The following is a 15,202-nucleotide window of genomic DNA, read 5'->3' as shown; positions in this document are numbered from 1 at the left end:
CCCTGGTCTATACTCATTAACAACTGCAGGAGCCGAGCTGGCAGAGCAGGAACTGCACAGAGATGAGATGCTGTAGTCATTGAAACCGGAGAAAAACCAGGCAGGTTTGGTTAAATGGCAATCCATACTGAAGGGCACCAAAACCATGGCTGCTTCCCTCTACCAGACAACGTCAGGACCTGGTTACTACCCTACCTCCTGTGTTCTCAGGGGGTCTCTTACACTTGTAGGGGTGTCCATTAAGATAGCCAGCTCAGCCAAGGGTATCTGTGTCCTCAGTGATCAAATCTCCCCTTCTATTCCACACATCATAAAAGCTCAGCTCTACCCGCCAGTGTTTAGATCGCCTGGAAGACACTTTACAATTATTAAAGTAGTCAAAAGGCCAAGCAGGGGCTGGAGGGAGGGTTCAGCATCCACATTGAGGATCTTACAAATGCCTGTGACTCTAGCTCCACAACATCTACTGTCTTCTGGTTTCTACCTGTATCTGCATCCACATGCATGAACCCCTCCCAGAAACAAGCAAACATACAATGCAAACAAACAAACAAAGTGAAAATGTAAACTATAAAAGCCTGTCAGCAGCAGGTGAATTTCACATTACACAGTCATCCTGGAAAAAGCCCTGCTATGTAAAGATGACAAGAAAGCTGCTGCTTACCACCAGGTCTTCGTCCATGTTCCCAGGCCCGTTTTCCTTCAGAAGGACGTTAGACAGGTGGTGCTCGCATGTGGAGAGCACGTCTGCACACACCTGCTTCAGCAGTTCCTGCAAGTCACATACAGGTCAGCTCTGAAAGATCATGTCTCGGGTGACTCACCAGGCCCGGCTCTCACACCTCCAGGCTCCTGGAAGGCATGGAAGACCCCAGCCCCCACACTGGTCACTTTCACCTTTCCCACCACTTGTCCTGCGTCACTTTCAGGAACCTGCCATGGGGAGTGGCTAAGGCAAGTGCTGCAAGAGCACTGTGTACGTCATCTCTCTTCCCGTATCTGCTCTAGAAGAGCAGAAGGAAAACAGGAAGATCCAGTGCCCCTTCACCTCAGGCACACTTCAGTAGTTTTCTCCAGTTGGCTGCAATCTGCTAAACACTCGTATCCATCGGGCATCTGAGTACACCAAGTAAATTCAATTCTTTTATGTCGGATTCGTCATATCTCTGGATTTAGCTGGGCAGCCTGTCTCACACAGCTTCTGACGCGCTATGCCGTGCACCAGGCCTCGGCTGCACATTCTCTTCCTCTAATTGCCTTCCACATAAAGTCCTTCTGTCAGTATGTTTCCCGAAAAAAGTCACTGAGATTAAGTTATAGAAAACGGCACCTTAAATGTAGGTGGGACAATGAGCAGGCCCACCGTCCCTCTTAGTTGGGATATTTTCTTCCCCTAGGAGTATGTCCACACGCCCATCAAGACTTTAATGACAGTCACAGAAGACTGACCCTTAGCAAGATGACAGACACCAAAATGTCCGAGGCCAAAGTTAATCATCTATTCTCAATCATTTCTTGTTCTCAGCAAAATACAGAATGCTTACTCACAGAGGAAAAGAGAAATGTGTTTACACGAACTTAAGCACCATAGGTGCCAGAAAATTCTCCAGGTCTTACACTACTGCTGACCACCAAGGGAGATGGTGGCAGAAAAAATGTGGCACTTCCCTACCACCGTTAGTTCCCTCTTGGCTCTGTTTCTAAGTCTGTCGACATTTTTAATTCTCCCAGGCTCTAATAACAATATAACCAACCAGCCTGATGACCAGAGGTATTCGCAAGCAGAACCTGCAGCAGAGATGACTTTTCCTAGCACGTGCTGGTGGTAAGAATGCCAGGAAGGGACCGGGGACCTTCCTTCTCTTGACAGCTCTGAAATCAGGAGGGGGTACACCACTGATCCTCACAATCTGCCACCAATGTCCCCAGATCTTATGCTAAACAACACAGAACGAACTACACTTTTTCATATTGTTTCATACTGTTTAACTGTGCTCCAAGAAACTGATGGCCCCATTACACGCAGCACTCACTCATACAAACACACAGGGATGTAGAAAATCAAGCACAAGAAAAAAAGAGAACATCTGAGGACAAAAGCAGAGGACAGTGATAAAATGATTGTTTAGAAATACTGATATGGGGGCTGGAGAGATGGAGAGTGGTTTTGGACACTGGCTGCTCTTCCAGAGGACCTGGGTTCAATTCCCAGCATCCACATGGCAGCTGTTAATTGCTTCTGTTCTGGAGAATCTGACACCCTAACACAGATATACATGCAGGCAAGACACTAATACACATACAATAAAAATAAAATAAAAAAGATTCTTCTAAACATAAACAAACAAACAAACAAACAAACAAATATTGATATGGTTGAAGTCTGACAATCTGAGTTCCACCCTGGGGCCAACCTGTGGAACATCAGAACCGACCCCGGAAAGCTGCCCTCTGACCTTCACACCTGCGTTATCAGTCACATTAAATACATAAAACTTAAAAAAAAAAATACTGACGAGAAAAATTTTCAGCTATGATCAAAGTAATTGGCTTACATAACACACTCATTTGGATTTAGACTTTTTGTTTGTATAAAAATCACTAGAATTGATAAAATATTTATAAAGAATTACCAGTTGGCTAGGCTTCTCTGGAGCCACAGTAACAGCAGGGACCCTTTGCGTGACATAACAGCACAGGCATTCCCAGGAATATCATATAACAAAAGACCAAAACCATCTGCTGCTCATGGGACTCCACAATTAGGTAAAAAACAGTGTCTTAAATGCTCTTGCAATGTTAAAAGATGATCTTGCAGATCTGTCACTAGAAAGATGAGTATTGTTCAGGAGGTACACATTAGTAAAGGACACTTGTACCTGGAGCCAAAGTGGGGCTGGGTGGCTAAGGGAGCTGTGTTTTCAGCAGTCAACTCTTACAAAGTTGGCTGCGAGACACTGCCGCTGGCCTGCAGCAAGAGGCACTGGGCACCACACATGTTCCCACGCACTCTCTTCCTAGAGACTTCTCAAGACTCCAGATGAAGTAGCAAGCATATTTGAGTAGAAGTTGGAAACACATGTGGCCATACCTGCTCTTCCAGCAGCGTCTTTGCAGATGCTCTGCAAAGCCCTTGCAAGGTGTCAACAGATGAACTGATCAACTCTAGAGACCACTGAAATCCAGTCAGCTTGCCCTTGACAACACCTAAGAAAAGTAAAAGCCTTGAAACGTGTGCCTAAGAAAATATGCAGCACTATAAAAAGAGTAAGGCCTTTTCAAGACAGCCTCTATTACACCCACCGGTTATTCTGTCCCGGGTGCTCCTGGGAAGGTGCTTTGCAATCTGCCCAATGACACACAGCATATAGCCTAAGGTGTTCGGATTGGGAGATTGCTCTCTAGAGAAAAGGAAGGCGAGGGTGACAAATTAAACAGCATGCTAACAAAAATCAAAACAAAGCAAAAAACCAACCACCAAAAACCCCAAACCACCACCACCACCAAAAAAACAAAACAAAAAACCAACAGAACAAAAACCCCAATTTCTTCTGAATTATAAGTGTCAGAAGTCAAGTAGTTAAGGAGGCTTAGCTGTGAGGTCAGGGAACACTGAGGTGCACCCTCCGCTTCGACAAAGGCAGACTGCTTAGGCGGGGTTCCTATTTTTCAAGCTTGTTCTTAAGCCAGAATCTACAGCGACAGCTGCAAAGTCGGCCATTTTCTGAAGACACAAGCTTTACTTCCAGCAAACTGGGGTCTGCAGGGACTCATCTTTACTTGCACGCAGACCTGCTGAGCCTCTCCCAAGACTCCATTATCTTGGTGTAGTCCAGCTTGGGTGATGAGCAGGTGATCTTGGAGAGCAGCATCCAGGCTGGTGCAGAACGCTCTGTGTCAGTGTGGGATATCACACTGTTTATAAAAGCGGATGAGAATTTATCTTTCTTGGACCAGATATGAAAAGCCTTATTTAAATAGCGGCTGGAAAAAAAGAGATGAGAAAGGAGAATTGTAACAATAAATATACAATTCTTCTGACCAACCCCTCACTAAAGGGCATTAACTTCCACAGCTCCAGGATTTCTTTGGTACATAAAACATCCATGTGGGGGGTCCATCTCTTTGCACTTCTGATACTGAACAAGGTTCTTCTTAATTTCCCCTTCAGAGTAAGTTGTCCTTATTCCTCCTCCCTCACAAAGTACTCCTTACAACAAGAAGAAAATTTCAAAATCACCCATCTAATATTTCCACACATATAACTTACCATAACAGGTATGTCCATGTTGATAGGAATAAAATAACAATAGAACAGATACACTGCCCTTTATTTAATGAGAGACTGGAGAGAAAGTACACCATAGCATTTAAATGGCATAGCAAATGACCTGGAACTAGCTGTGTCTCTTAGTAATGTATAAATAAAATGTAAAATGCTTCAAATGTACAAATATCCATGTTACCGTGTGTCATGTGTGTATGTACATGTTCTTGAGGGTGATGCTGAGTGTCTTCTCCAACCATTCTCCACCTTATTTTTTTGAGTCAGTGTTTCTTACTGAACCTGGAATTCACTGTTCAACTACACAAGCTGGCCAGCAAACTGGCTGCCTTTCTGGTGAATAGGTCCAAATGCAGGTCTCCAAGCTTGTGGGTCAAGCACATTACCAACTGATGTACTCCCCGCCCAGTACCCGTCACTGCTGGGTCAAATCATCTCTCATTTTCTTTCAGTAGCACAGATGGTAAGGCTCATGAGACAAGCCACACCATGTATGTGAAAGACTACAACACAGCTCCTGGGGCTGCAGAGATGGCATGTCTAAGACACTGGGTTCAGTCTCCTGCCAAAGGACGAAGAGAAAGGATGGAGGGAGGGAAGTAGAAAGAGAAGAAATAATAAGGAAATTTGATGGTATTCTTCCTTTGTGCTCTTGTAATAGACTTCCTATCAAAACTGACTTTGTCTTGTGAAAATTCTACTAGACTAAGAGCAACCTAAATAGAGTAAGGCGTTAAGCCTACAACTAGTTCCAGCACTTAGATCAGGGCACTGAGAATGAAGGCTTTCCTTCCTCCAGGTCCACTGCCCCATCCTACTCTGTCCTATCACCTGTGACTTAAATCACTTCACACGGGCCCGTGTTCTCAACGTCCAGTTTGATCCTCTTGGTCTCCAAACACTAATCCATTTTCTGTATTTCCTAAAAAGCAAACTCCAGCCCTCTCTCTCTGTTCACGTTCATCAGCAACTTCCTTGTCACTCTGCTTTTATCATCAGGTCAAGCTTCCCGGCATGTTGTATTATAAAGCTCCAGTTTAACTGGGTCCCAGGCTCCCTACAGTCCGATCAGCCATCTGTGTGCTGAGGTGCCAGTGCAGTGCACACAGACTTACGAGCCCAGGGCTGTTTCCTCTGCTGGCTGCCCTTTTGCTCCTTATTAGTGTTCAAGGGTCAGTTTGGGGAGCTGCAGAGATGGCCCAGTGCTGAATAAAGCAGAGAATCAGAGTTGGTTCCCATAACCCGTGTTGAGTGGCTTACAACAAACTGTCTCTCCAGCTTGAAGGGATAGATCTGAGGCCTTCCAGCTTCTGTAGGCACCTTCAAATAAGGGCACAAATCCTCAGAAAAATATACAGACACACATACAATAAAACAAAAACAAAACAAAACAAAGCAAAAAAGAACAGAACAAAACAACAACGCCTCCAGAAATCTTAAATAAAAGTCACTTCAAAAGCCAGATATCCTTTAAGGCACTTGCTCTCTGTTTGCATATTATTGTTTATAAGGCTCTCCATTCTACCAAGACTACTACTCTCAATAGTGCTTTGTGTGTGTGTGTATGTATGAGCTTGGGTGTGCACCTGTGGGTGTGTGTATTGTGTAGGCCACAGGTCTATGTCCGGAGTCTTCTTCCATCTCATTTATTTAAACACGGTCTCTGACTAGGGGTGGAGCTCATCAATTCAGCTATACTATCTTTCCAGCAAGCTGGAATTCTCCTGTCTCTGCCTCCCCAGAGCTGGGATTACCACACCTCACTTTTTAAGAGTGCACTGTCCATGGAAACTCAAGGCCAGAACCTGACTCTGGTCACTGCGCTTCCTTAGCAAGTACTTGACCTTTAAGCCATCTTTCCAGCTCCATCCATCTTAGTTTTTTGAAACAGGGTCTCTCCTGTACTGAATCTGGAGCTCACTGAGTCAGCCAGGCTTCCCAGCCAATGAGTTCCACGTCCAGCTGTCCCCACCCCTGTCCCCAGCATCACATTGAGAGTCATCATGCTGTGTAACAGGGACACCATTCAGCAAGCTATCTCCACAAGGCCCCTATTAGTGCTTTTGGCTTTTCAATGCAAGACCTCTTTAAATTCATTCACTCATGTATGTATGTATGTATTTTTAGTGGAGCTGAGTCTTGTACACACTAGGGAAGTACTCCTACCACTGGGCTACACTCTATCTAGAGAACCCTTTAAACTCTTTAAAATTAGTGTTCACCCCCCCGCCCCCCCCCAAAGAACTTTTGCCTATGAAGAATGGAGGGATATGCCATATTAGGAATTTAAATATATTTATCAGTTATTTAAAAATTAACAATAAGCTGACCTGGTAGTACAAGCTTGTAACGCAGAAGGCTGAGCCAGGAAGGTTGCATAGTCAAGGACAGTCTGGGCTACAGAACAAGCACATGGCAAGCTCGAGCAACTTAGAAAGATCCTATCTCAAAATAAAATGGAAAAAGGGAGGTTGAGGACACAGCTAAGTGAGAGGGCATTTGTCTCGCAGAAGCTTAAATCCCTACTTCAATCCCCTTCACTGAAAACAAAACCAAAAGCAGCAAAACCTAAACCCAGCAGACCCAGTTATGTAAGTATAAGTAATAGCACTTTTACAAAAACAACTCTTCCCAAATAAAACAGACGGGGCGAGTGGTTATCATGCCCTCTGTAGACCTATTAACCCTGGCTCGGACAGAAGGGGGCTCCTGCATCTGCTTGTTTGCGTTACCTGTTCCAGGATCATCATATTGCCTCTGTAGCTTCCATTTTATAATCACAGACGAACAGGAGTAAAAATGAAGAAACCTCTTGGTATTACAACGTTAAGCTTCACTACCCTGGCCCATGTCACCACAGCAACTCCAAATGGTCATCACACTTAAGGCCTCTACTCTCCATTCCTCCTCACTTTGGGCTAAATCTGATAGCTAATATTAAGGAAAGAAAGACCAGCAAGCTCCAGCGTTCGATTGTTCCCCTCTCCATTTCTCTTTACCTCAGAAGTTCCCTCCCTCTCTTCACGTAACTTTCCCCACAGGGTCCTTTATTACTACCATCTTTCACTCACACTCAGTAGCCACCTGCCTCTGACCTCTGACCTCTGACTCCAAGGTGGTTTCCTCCATCTGAAAATGAGGAGAATGCTTACAGAGGCAGCTGCGATGCTACAGAAGCATAAGGTGAGCCTCAATTTCAGACATACCCGTGCCCCCACACACTCACGGAACACAGCGAGTCAGCCAGCTGTGATGGCTGTTCTTGGTTGTCAACTTAATTACATCTGGAGTTAACTAAAGGCCAAATGGCTGGGCACGCCTGTGAAGGACATTTCTTAACTGAATCATCTGAAGTGAGAAGACCCAATTCCAGATCTTTGAGGTAGGATGATCTTTAATCCAGATCTTTTTGTTTGGTTTGTTTTGTGTCTGGAGACAAAGTTTTGCCACGTAGCCTTGGCTGTCCCAGAACTCTCTCTCAGTAGACCAGGTTGGCCTTGAACTCACAGAGATCTACGTGCCTCTGCCTCCTGAGTGTTGGGACTAATGGCATGCCAATCCAGATCTTTGAAACTGGTAAAAGCCACCTTTAGTCTGAGCCACACCTTCTGCTGGCAGCCTATGTACAAGAAACAGAAGAAGGAAGACTGCGCCTTGTCTGCTTGCTCTAGCTTTTCCTAGCAAGCATGCCACTTCTTTCCCTGGCATGAGAACCCACTTCTTCCGGATCCTGGCATACACCGAGGACCAGCTGAGACAGCCAGGGTACTGGTTTCAACTTCACACGAGCTAGAATTATCTGAAAGGAGGGAACCTCAATTGAGAAAATGCTTCCATAAGATCCAACTGTAGGAGCCAGGTGTGGGAGTACATGCCTGTAATCCCAGCACTTGGGAGGCAGAGGCAGACAGCTGGTTCAAGGCCAGCCTGGTCTACAAATCAAGTCCACGATAGCCAAGGCTACACAGAGAAACAGTCTTGAAAAACCAGAAAAGATCCAGCTGTAGGGCATTTTCTTAATTAATAATTGATGGTGGAGGACTCGGCTCATTGTGAGTGGTTCCATCCCTGGGCTGCTGGTCCTGGGTTCTATAAGAAAGCAAGCTGAGCAAACCGGTAAGCAGCCCTGCTCCACGGTCTCTCGGTCAGCTCCTGCCTCCAGGCTCCTGCCCTGTTTGATTTCCTGCCCTCACTGCTTCTGATGATTAACTGTTATAGGAGTAAAATAAATAAGTAAATAAATAAGCTGTATGAGTGAAATAAACCCTTTCCTCCCCAAGTTACTTTTGGTCATGGTGTTTCATCAGAGCTCTAGTCACCCAACTAAGACAATCCAGCCTTGTGGACCGAACAGCTACTGGATTCTCAGACCTTTCAGTAGTAGACAGCCATTGTTGAACAAGTTGGACCACAGTCATTCTGTCAGTCATTCTAATAAATCATGCACGCACGCACGCACGCACGCACGCATGCACGCACGCACGCACGCACAGTGAGTTCTGTTCCTCTAGAGAACCCTGACTAATACACTAGAGGAACCAAGAAAGATTTTCAGAGGTAAGTAAAGGAAAATCACAGTGCACATGAGGAATCACACAGAAGCCCATACGAGGCAACGGTAGGGTGATATGACAGAACATGATGCTTCCTGGAGAGACCATGCATGTAGAAAAGTCAATGGGTGGATTGCAAGACACACGAGACAGAAGAGATCCTGCCTGGGTGGGCCGGGGTGCCAGAGAGCAAGGGAGGGAAACCCAGGGCTGGGTTGTCGTCTAAGCAGGTTCTGACGGTTTATACACTCTTCCAGCATGCAGAAACTGTCACTTTTTTTTTTTTTTTTTCAAATTCTCAGTAATGCCTGGTTACAGTATAGACTCTCAAGTCTCATATTTTAACAAATGGGGACTTGTTTTACTTTTAACTCTTTTGACTGTTAGAGAGGTTTAATGTCAGATACAGTATCTATTTATTGTTCGTCTCCACTTCGATTTTTGTGAGCTGCTTATCGGGCCATCTACGCTCTATTAGGTGCCCTCTCGTGAGTGAGAGCAGGAGTATAAAGATAGGTGGTCATTCTTTGTTGTGGGTTACAGTTCTCCAATCTGTCCTTTGTATGTTTTTTATGGCGTCACCTTAGTCTGGCTTCTGAGTGGCTATAGCACATCTGGGAATGTGTAATCGACAAAGAACAGGTTCTACTGTTCACAATCCTGAAAGCTGGGGAGTCTAAGGTTAAGGTTCTAGGCTTAGTGTCTGCTGAGGCCATTCTCTGCTCCAAGGTGGTACCCTGCATGCTGCATTCTCTGTAGAAAGAAAGCAAGGATGCTGGCTTGGCACAGACTCACAAAGATGGAGCAAAGCAGCCCACTCCTGAAAGCTCTCCCTCTCTACCAACCTAAACAGTTCAGGAGGGCACAGCCTGGCTGCCCACGCCCTTTTCACAGGACCCTGTCCTTGATGCCCGTGTATTTACTAGTTTACTTCAACATGAGCTTTAGAAGGGAGACTTGCTGCCATAGCAGCTGCTGTTGGTCATTCTAACCTATATTCACCATGCCACTGTGACTCAACTGCTTACACTTAGTGTTGGAAAGAGGAACACATTTTCCCTTCAGAAGTGAGTGATGGGCTGGCCTGTGCCCTTCTGAAATCTCTAGGTCAAAGCCCCGAAGCCTCTAGCGTCAGAACACGACTGCGTTTGTAGACAGTGCCTACAAAAGAACAATCAAGTCAAAAGGAGGCCACTAGGGGGCACTTTAAGCAAATGTGACAAAAAGGACTCCGACAGATTCCAGGAAATACCGGCACAGAGAAAAGACGCTGAGGGCACTGCAAGACATGGCAGTCTGCAGAAAATACTGATGAGATGAGTAATTTTTCAGTGGTGAAGTTTTAATACCAGAAAGATAAAAACCATCAAGTGACTGATTAGCCGCTCTTGGAAGTAAGGAAACTCAGGCCCAGAAATGAGTTATCTGCAGAGGCCACCAGGCAGGTTGGTGACAACGGACGACTTTCTACTGTATAATCCTTGTATTGCCACATGTAAGAGTCTGTGCTTCTTGAATGATAAGGAGATGTAAGGAACCAATCGTAAGATCAACGTGGTCACGGTACCACCACAGTTCCTAACTCCTCAGCACAATGTTCACCATTCACGGTGCATCTTCAATGGGAGGTAGAGGCAGATGGAGTTCCAGGACACGGAGGGATACATGGAGAAACTCTATCTTGAAAAACCAAAACCAAAAAAACCAACCACCACCAATAACAACAAAAACCCCAACCAACCAAAAAGCAACTGACAGCGAGTAGCGGGAGCACAGACGCTACAATGCCACACCGTGCTCAGTACTGAACAGCACTAGTCTAGATCCTGAAAAGGAGTTGGAAGGAAGCAAAGTGATCAAAGGTACCACAAAGACACCCACCACCACAATGCTAAGAGACGTGAAGAGCATCAAGGACAAGCTGAGATCACAGGGTCTTCACATATGCTAAGAATCTGGACAACTGATCTTTACTATCAGTGGAAAAATATTATTAAAACACCATATGGGGACCAGAGATAAGACTCAGTGGTTAACAGCACTGGCTGCTCTCACAGAGAACCCCCATTTGGTTCCCACTACCAATATGATGGCTCAAAAAGCATACATGACTCCTGTTCCAGGGGATTTGCTGCCACCTTCTGGCCTCCATAGGTATTGCGTGTACACACAGAAGGAAAACATTCATACACAAAAAATAAAAACAAATCTTTAAAACAACACAACAAAAAAACAGCACATAGCCTTCTATGAGACGTTTGAGGGATACAGTTAATGTACCTCAGATCCTGGCTTTCTATGGTGAGGAGAGCAAGTAGGGCCCAAGCAAGCACCTGGCTTCTGTCCTCACTGTGAAATTTCTTGTGGTGCTTAATGTTCTGCAACAGGAGCTGGTCCAGGCACTCCAAGGCCTTCTCTTGCACCGTGGTCTCACAGTCCATCACCACTGGGATGACTCCCATCAACCAGGCTTTCTGGACTGGGACACATGTAGGTTGGGCCTAAGGTTCAAAAGAGTATAGTAGAAAATATGACATTATTACAAGTCTAGATACAAGCCAATGAAGCTGCAATCAGGATTTCAGAAGGCATGCTAAACACAATCACCTACAGTGGGTAGGGCTACAGTTTAATGTCAGGAGGTATTCTTTGTGTGTTCGAAGTCCTTGACATTATACTTAGTAATATGTCCAAGCAAAAAAATGAAACCAAAACCAAACCCCCCAAAAATCTAACATTCAAAGATAATGAAAAACAAACTGTAACCTCCAGCTTATGATGAATCAATGTATATTGAAATTTAAACTTATAAATTAGAGCCATTATTTTATTATTAGTGATCAGCATTATTTTTGTCATTCAAAAACAGGAACAAATATATTTACTTCAAGGGAAATGTGCTGATGGAAAAAGCCATAATAGGCATTGCTGGGGCTTGGGAGATGGCTCAGAAGCTAACTGCACTAGCTGCTCTTCTAGGTGACCCAAGTCGGGTTCCCAGTCTCATGTCAGGCAGCTCACAAGCCAACTACCACCACCACATTTAGAGGCTCTGATGTCTCTGGCCTCCAACGGCACTGCATGAGCATGCACATACTCACATGCGAGTGCACACAGGTGCGCACACGCACACACACACACACACACACTTAATAAAAATAAGTATGCATTCTTTAATGCCTTCCCTGAAAAAAATAATCATCCTTAAAAAATTTTTCAACAGCCAATTAATTGGAAAAATAAATTATATATTATATTACTGCATATGCTCTTCTGGTAATATTTACATTATCTGAATTGACAAAAATTAATCTAGGCATTGTTCAATGGAGTTGATTGGAAAGTTTGTTTCTGGTGTTAGAACGAGCAGTGTCCCTTAAGCTCAGGCATTGGAGAGCTCACAGTGGGGAGGGTACAGGAGGGTAGGGCCTTGCTGAGGCCTGTCCCTCTTCCAGCTTGTTCTTTGCTTTGTGACCGTGGGATCACTAAGCTTCTGGGTCATCACAATACCTGCTGGTTGTTGCCACGCCTCCCTGCCACAACAGACTCTTACCCTCTGGGACCATAAGCAAAAGTAAACTCTCTTAAGTTGCTTTTGGCTATGGTGTTTTGTCACAGCAACAAAAAGGAACAATCAAGATGGCTCAGTGGTTAAGAGCACTTGCTGCTCCTCTAGGGCACCTGTGTTCAGTACCCAGAACCCCTATGGGGTGGCTCAGGATCGGCTGTGGGATATGACCTCTGACCCCTGTGGACACCTGCACACACGCTCATGTTCTCACAGACATGAACACATACCCATAAATAAAACTTAAAATCGATTTAAAAATTTAAATTTCTTTTCCTAGCTGAGACAAGAAAAAAGTCAGGGAGTAGCACAGCGCTGCTTAGCACTAGTTCCTACCTGAGGTTAAGAAGGGAGTCATCTGCCTGGGACAGCTCTTTATTCCCCTGCAGATGGCAGTTTAGTCCTTCAGTGGGCTCAGGCCAGTTTCTAAATGCTTTTCTTAACATTAGCAACAGGTAATTACTGCGTAGAGTTACTCCTGCTCCATTCTGGTGACTAAACCCAAGTACTTTGTGCTTACAAGGTGTATGCTCTATCCCCAAGCCTATATCTCCAGATGGCCTCAACTTTACAGTAATTCTCCCGCCTCAGCCTTACGAATGACAATCACCAGGGTGAGCCATTAAAGCCAACTCGGAACTGTTTCTGAAGTAAAGCACAAAGCCTCCTAGACGCAGCACGCAGCTTCTCACCACAACAAGCTCCGTGAGGGACTGTAAGGCTTGCTTCCGCACAGAGATGGCAGGGTCTCGGCAATGGTCCTGCAGGATCAACAGGTCCTCCTCCATGCCCAAGATGTCACAGTGTTTCAAAATATTCATCAACACCTGAGAGGCACAAAATGAAGTAGTGTGTACAGGGCACAAATACAGAAAGAGTAAATGTAGACAAAGTTGGCAGTTTTTAACATTTTGAGGGTTATGGATCAGCTATCCTTCCTTACAGTACCCTATCTTTTGAAAAGACTCTCCAGAGAACAGTGAGCATCACAACCAATTTCACAAGCGTACAGAAATCTGTCTACAGTCCCCTAGGGAAAACAAATGCATAGAACAGGTTGTTTGTTTTTTACACTATTGTGGAGCCCTGGTTAGTTGGAACTCACTATGTAGATCAGACTGGCCTCAAACTCAAATTTGCTTTAATCAGATGTCTGCCTCTGCCTCCTGAGTGCTAGGATTACAGGCGGGCACATACCACTACACCCCACAGAAGTGTATCTTAAAAAGTCACCAAGTACTTTCGAAAGCTTAAAAATTAGCAAATTCTTTTAGTTCTGCTCTTTATAACCAAGGCCAAGTATGAAAAGCAAGCTAAGTAATAAATATGGCATTTCTGAGTTTTCATGCTTAAAGTATATTTCAGTAGACAGCCCCTACCTGGAGTGCAGACTTCCTGACATTGGTCTTCTCGTCCTTGGTTCTTTTTCTCAGCACTGTCATGAAGCTTCTCTCTGTTGACCGACACCAAAGAGTCACAGCCTTGAGAAACACCGGGCACAACCTGCCATGTCACAATACTGAGAAGACAGGATTGGCTGAGAGACACACTAATTACTCTAAGTCCTAAGAAAGGAGAATATCAAAAAGTCTTGAAAAGGAAAATTTAAATAATCAGGTATTCACTATAAAAAAGTGAATATTTCGGAATTTGATCTTAAATCCTGGCTTCTATCATTAAATAAAGTTTTAAAGATTCAGTTTACTTTTAATTATGTACCTCCACCTCGTGTGTGTGTGTGTGTGTGTGTGTGTGTGTGTGTGTGTGTGTGTGTGTGTGTGTCTGTAGACAAAGGTCAGATGGCATCAGAACCCCATCACATGGAGCCTAGAGTCAAAAGCAGTTGTGGGCTGCATGAGGGATGTTTGGAGCTGAACTTGGGACACCCTGGAAGGGCAGCAGCCTCTAAAGCCCTGAGGCCCAGCAGCCCTCCACACCTCTGAAGCACTGAGGCCCAGCAGCCCTCCACACCTCTGAAGCACTGAGGCCCAGCAGCCCTCCACACAGGGTTAGGGTTAGGCTTCTATTTTGCTTGGATGCACATCAGAGTTTTCATACCCCAGCGCTGCTTCACAGGCTTGAGGAGGCATCATGTGACTACTTTCACTTGCCTCCTAGAGAGGGACAGCTGAGCACCCACAAGAGGTGTTCTCCACAGATCTTGTCTTTAGCACAAATTAGAAACTTGAACTGAGAATTGTAAGAATGTTTACTGATTCATTAAAAAATAAAAGGAGCTGGGAAGATGGCTCTGTGGGTATAGAGGCTTGCTATGCAAACCTAGACATCCTGCTCTTACTTGAAAAATCTTGCTTTGAGTCCCTAAAACCCATGTAGAGAAAGGAGGAAGTAACTCTCCAAGGCTGCCCTTTGATGTGTGTCTCTATGCCCAGACACACACCAACAATGTTTTTAAAATGAATTAAATAGAAATTAGACATGTATAATAAGTAACATGTTTTTAAAACCCAGCTACTTTCTAGAATACAAGAATGGCAACTGTTTAACATTTCTGTACACTCTGCTGCTTGGTTTAGTAAAAGCCTGCTGAGCTTTCAACCATTGTAACTACACATTATGGGACTTCTGGGAAATGTCAATTTACTCTTGTGAGAAGATCAAGCTGTGAGAAGTAACTGATACCTTGAAAATAATATGAACATGGGTTTCACATCAAAGACCCTTGAAAGAGGTCCCAGGCCAGTGACGGAAACTGCTTAGATAAAATAGAGTTAGTTCAACAAAGCCCAGCTAATAATTTGAAAATACACACAAAATTAACAAACATTAACTAGA

At 44.6% G+C, this 15,202-nt stretch overlaps 1 protein-coding gene across 1 annotated transcript in view; it reads right to left on the bottom strand.

Moving 5' to 3' along the window:
* Ncapd3 (non-SMC condensin II complex subunit D3) overlaps positions 1–15,202 on the bottom strand; it is a 66,387-nt gene that overhangs the window by 25,562 nt on the left and 25,623 nt on the right. The window contains exons 13-19 of the mRNA XM_051156802.1: positions 13,786–13,909; positions 13,099–13,233; positions 11,119–11,339; positions 3,793–3,984; positions 3,304–3,401; positions 3,092–3,207; positions 665–772 (exon numbers count right to left, since the gene is read on the bottom strand). Of these exons, the coding sequence (XP_051012759.1) occupies positions 665–772; positions 3,092–3,207; positions 3,304–3,401; positions 3,793–3,984; positions 11,119–11,339; positions 13,099–13,233; positions 13,786–13,909 (994 nt within the window). The remainder of the gene's footprint in view (positions 1–664; positions 773–3,091; positions 3,208–3,303; positions 3,402–3,792; positions 3,985–11,118; positions 11,340–13,098; positions 13,234–13,785; positions 13,910–15,202) is intronic.

Source organism: Acomys russatus, chromosome 14 (assembly GCF_903995435.1).
Source record: "Acomys russatus chromosome 14, mAcoRus1.1, whole genome shotgun sequence".
Taxonomy (NCBI): domain Eukaryota; kingdom Metazoa; phylum Chordata; class Mammalia; order Rodentia; family Muridae; genus Acomys; species Acomys russatus.
The sequence above is the reverse complement of the archived record's forward strand: the minus strand, read 5'-3'. Positions and strand labels throughout refer to the sequence as shown.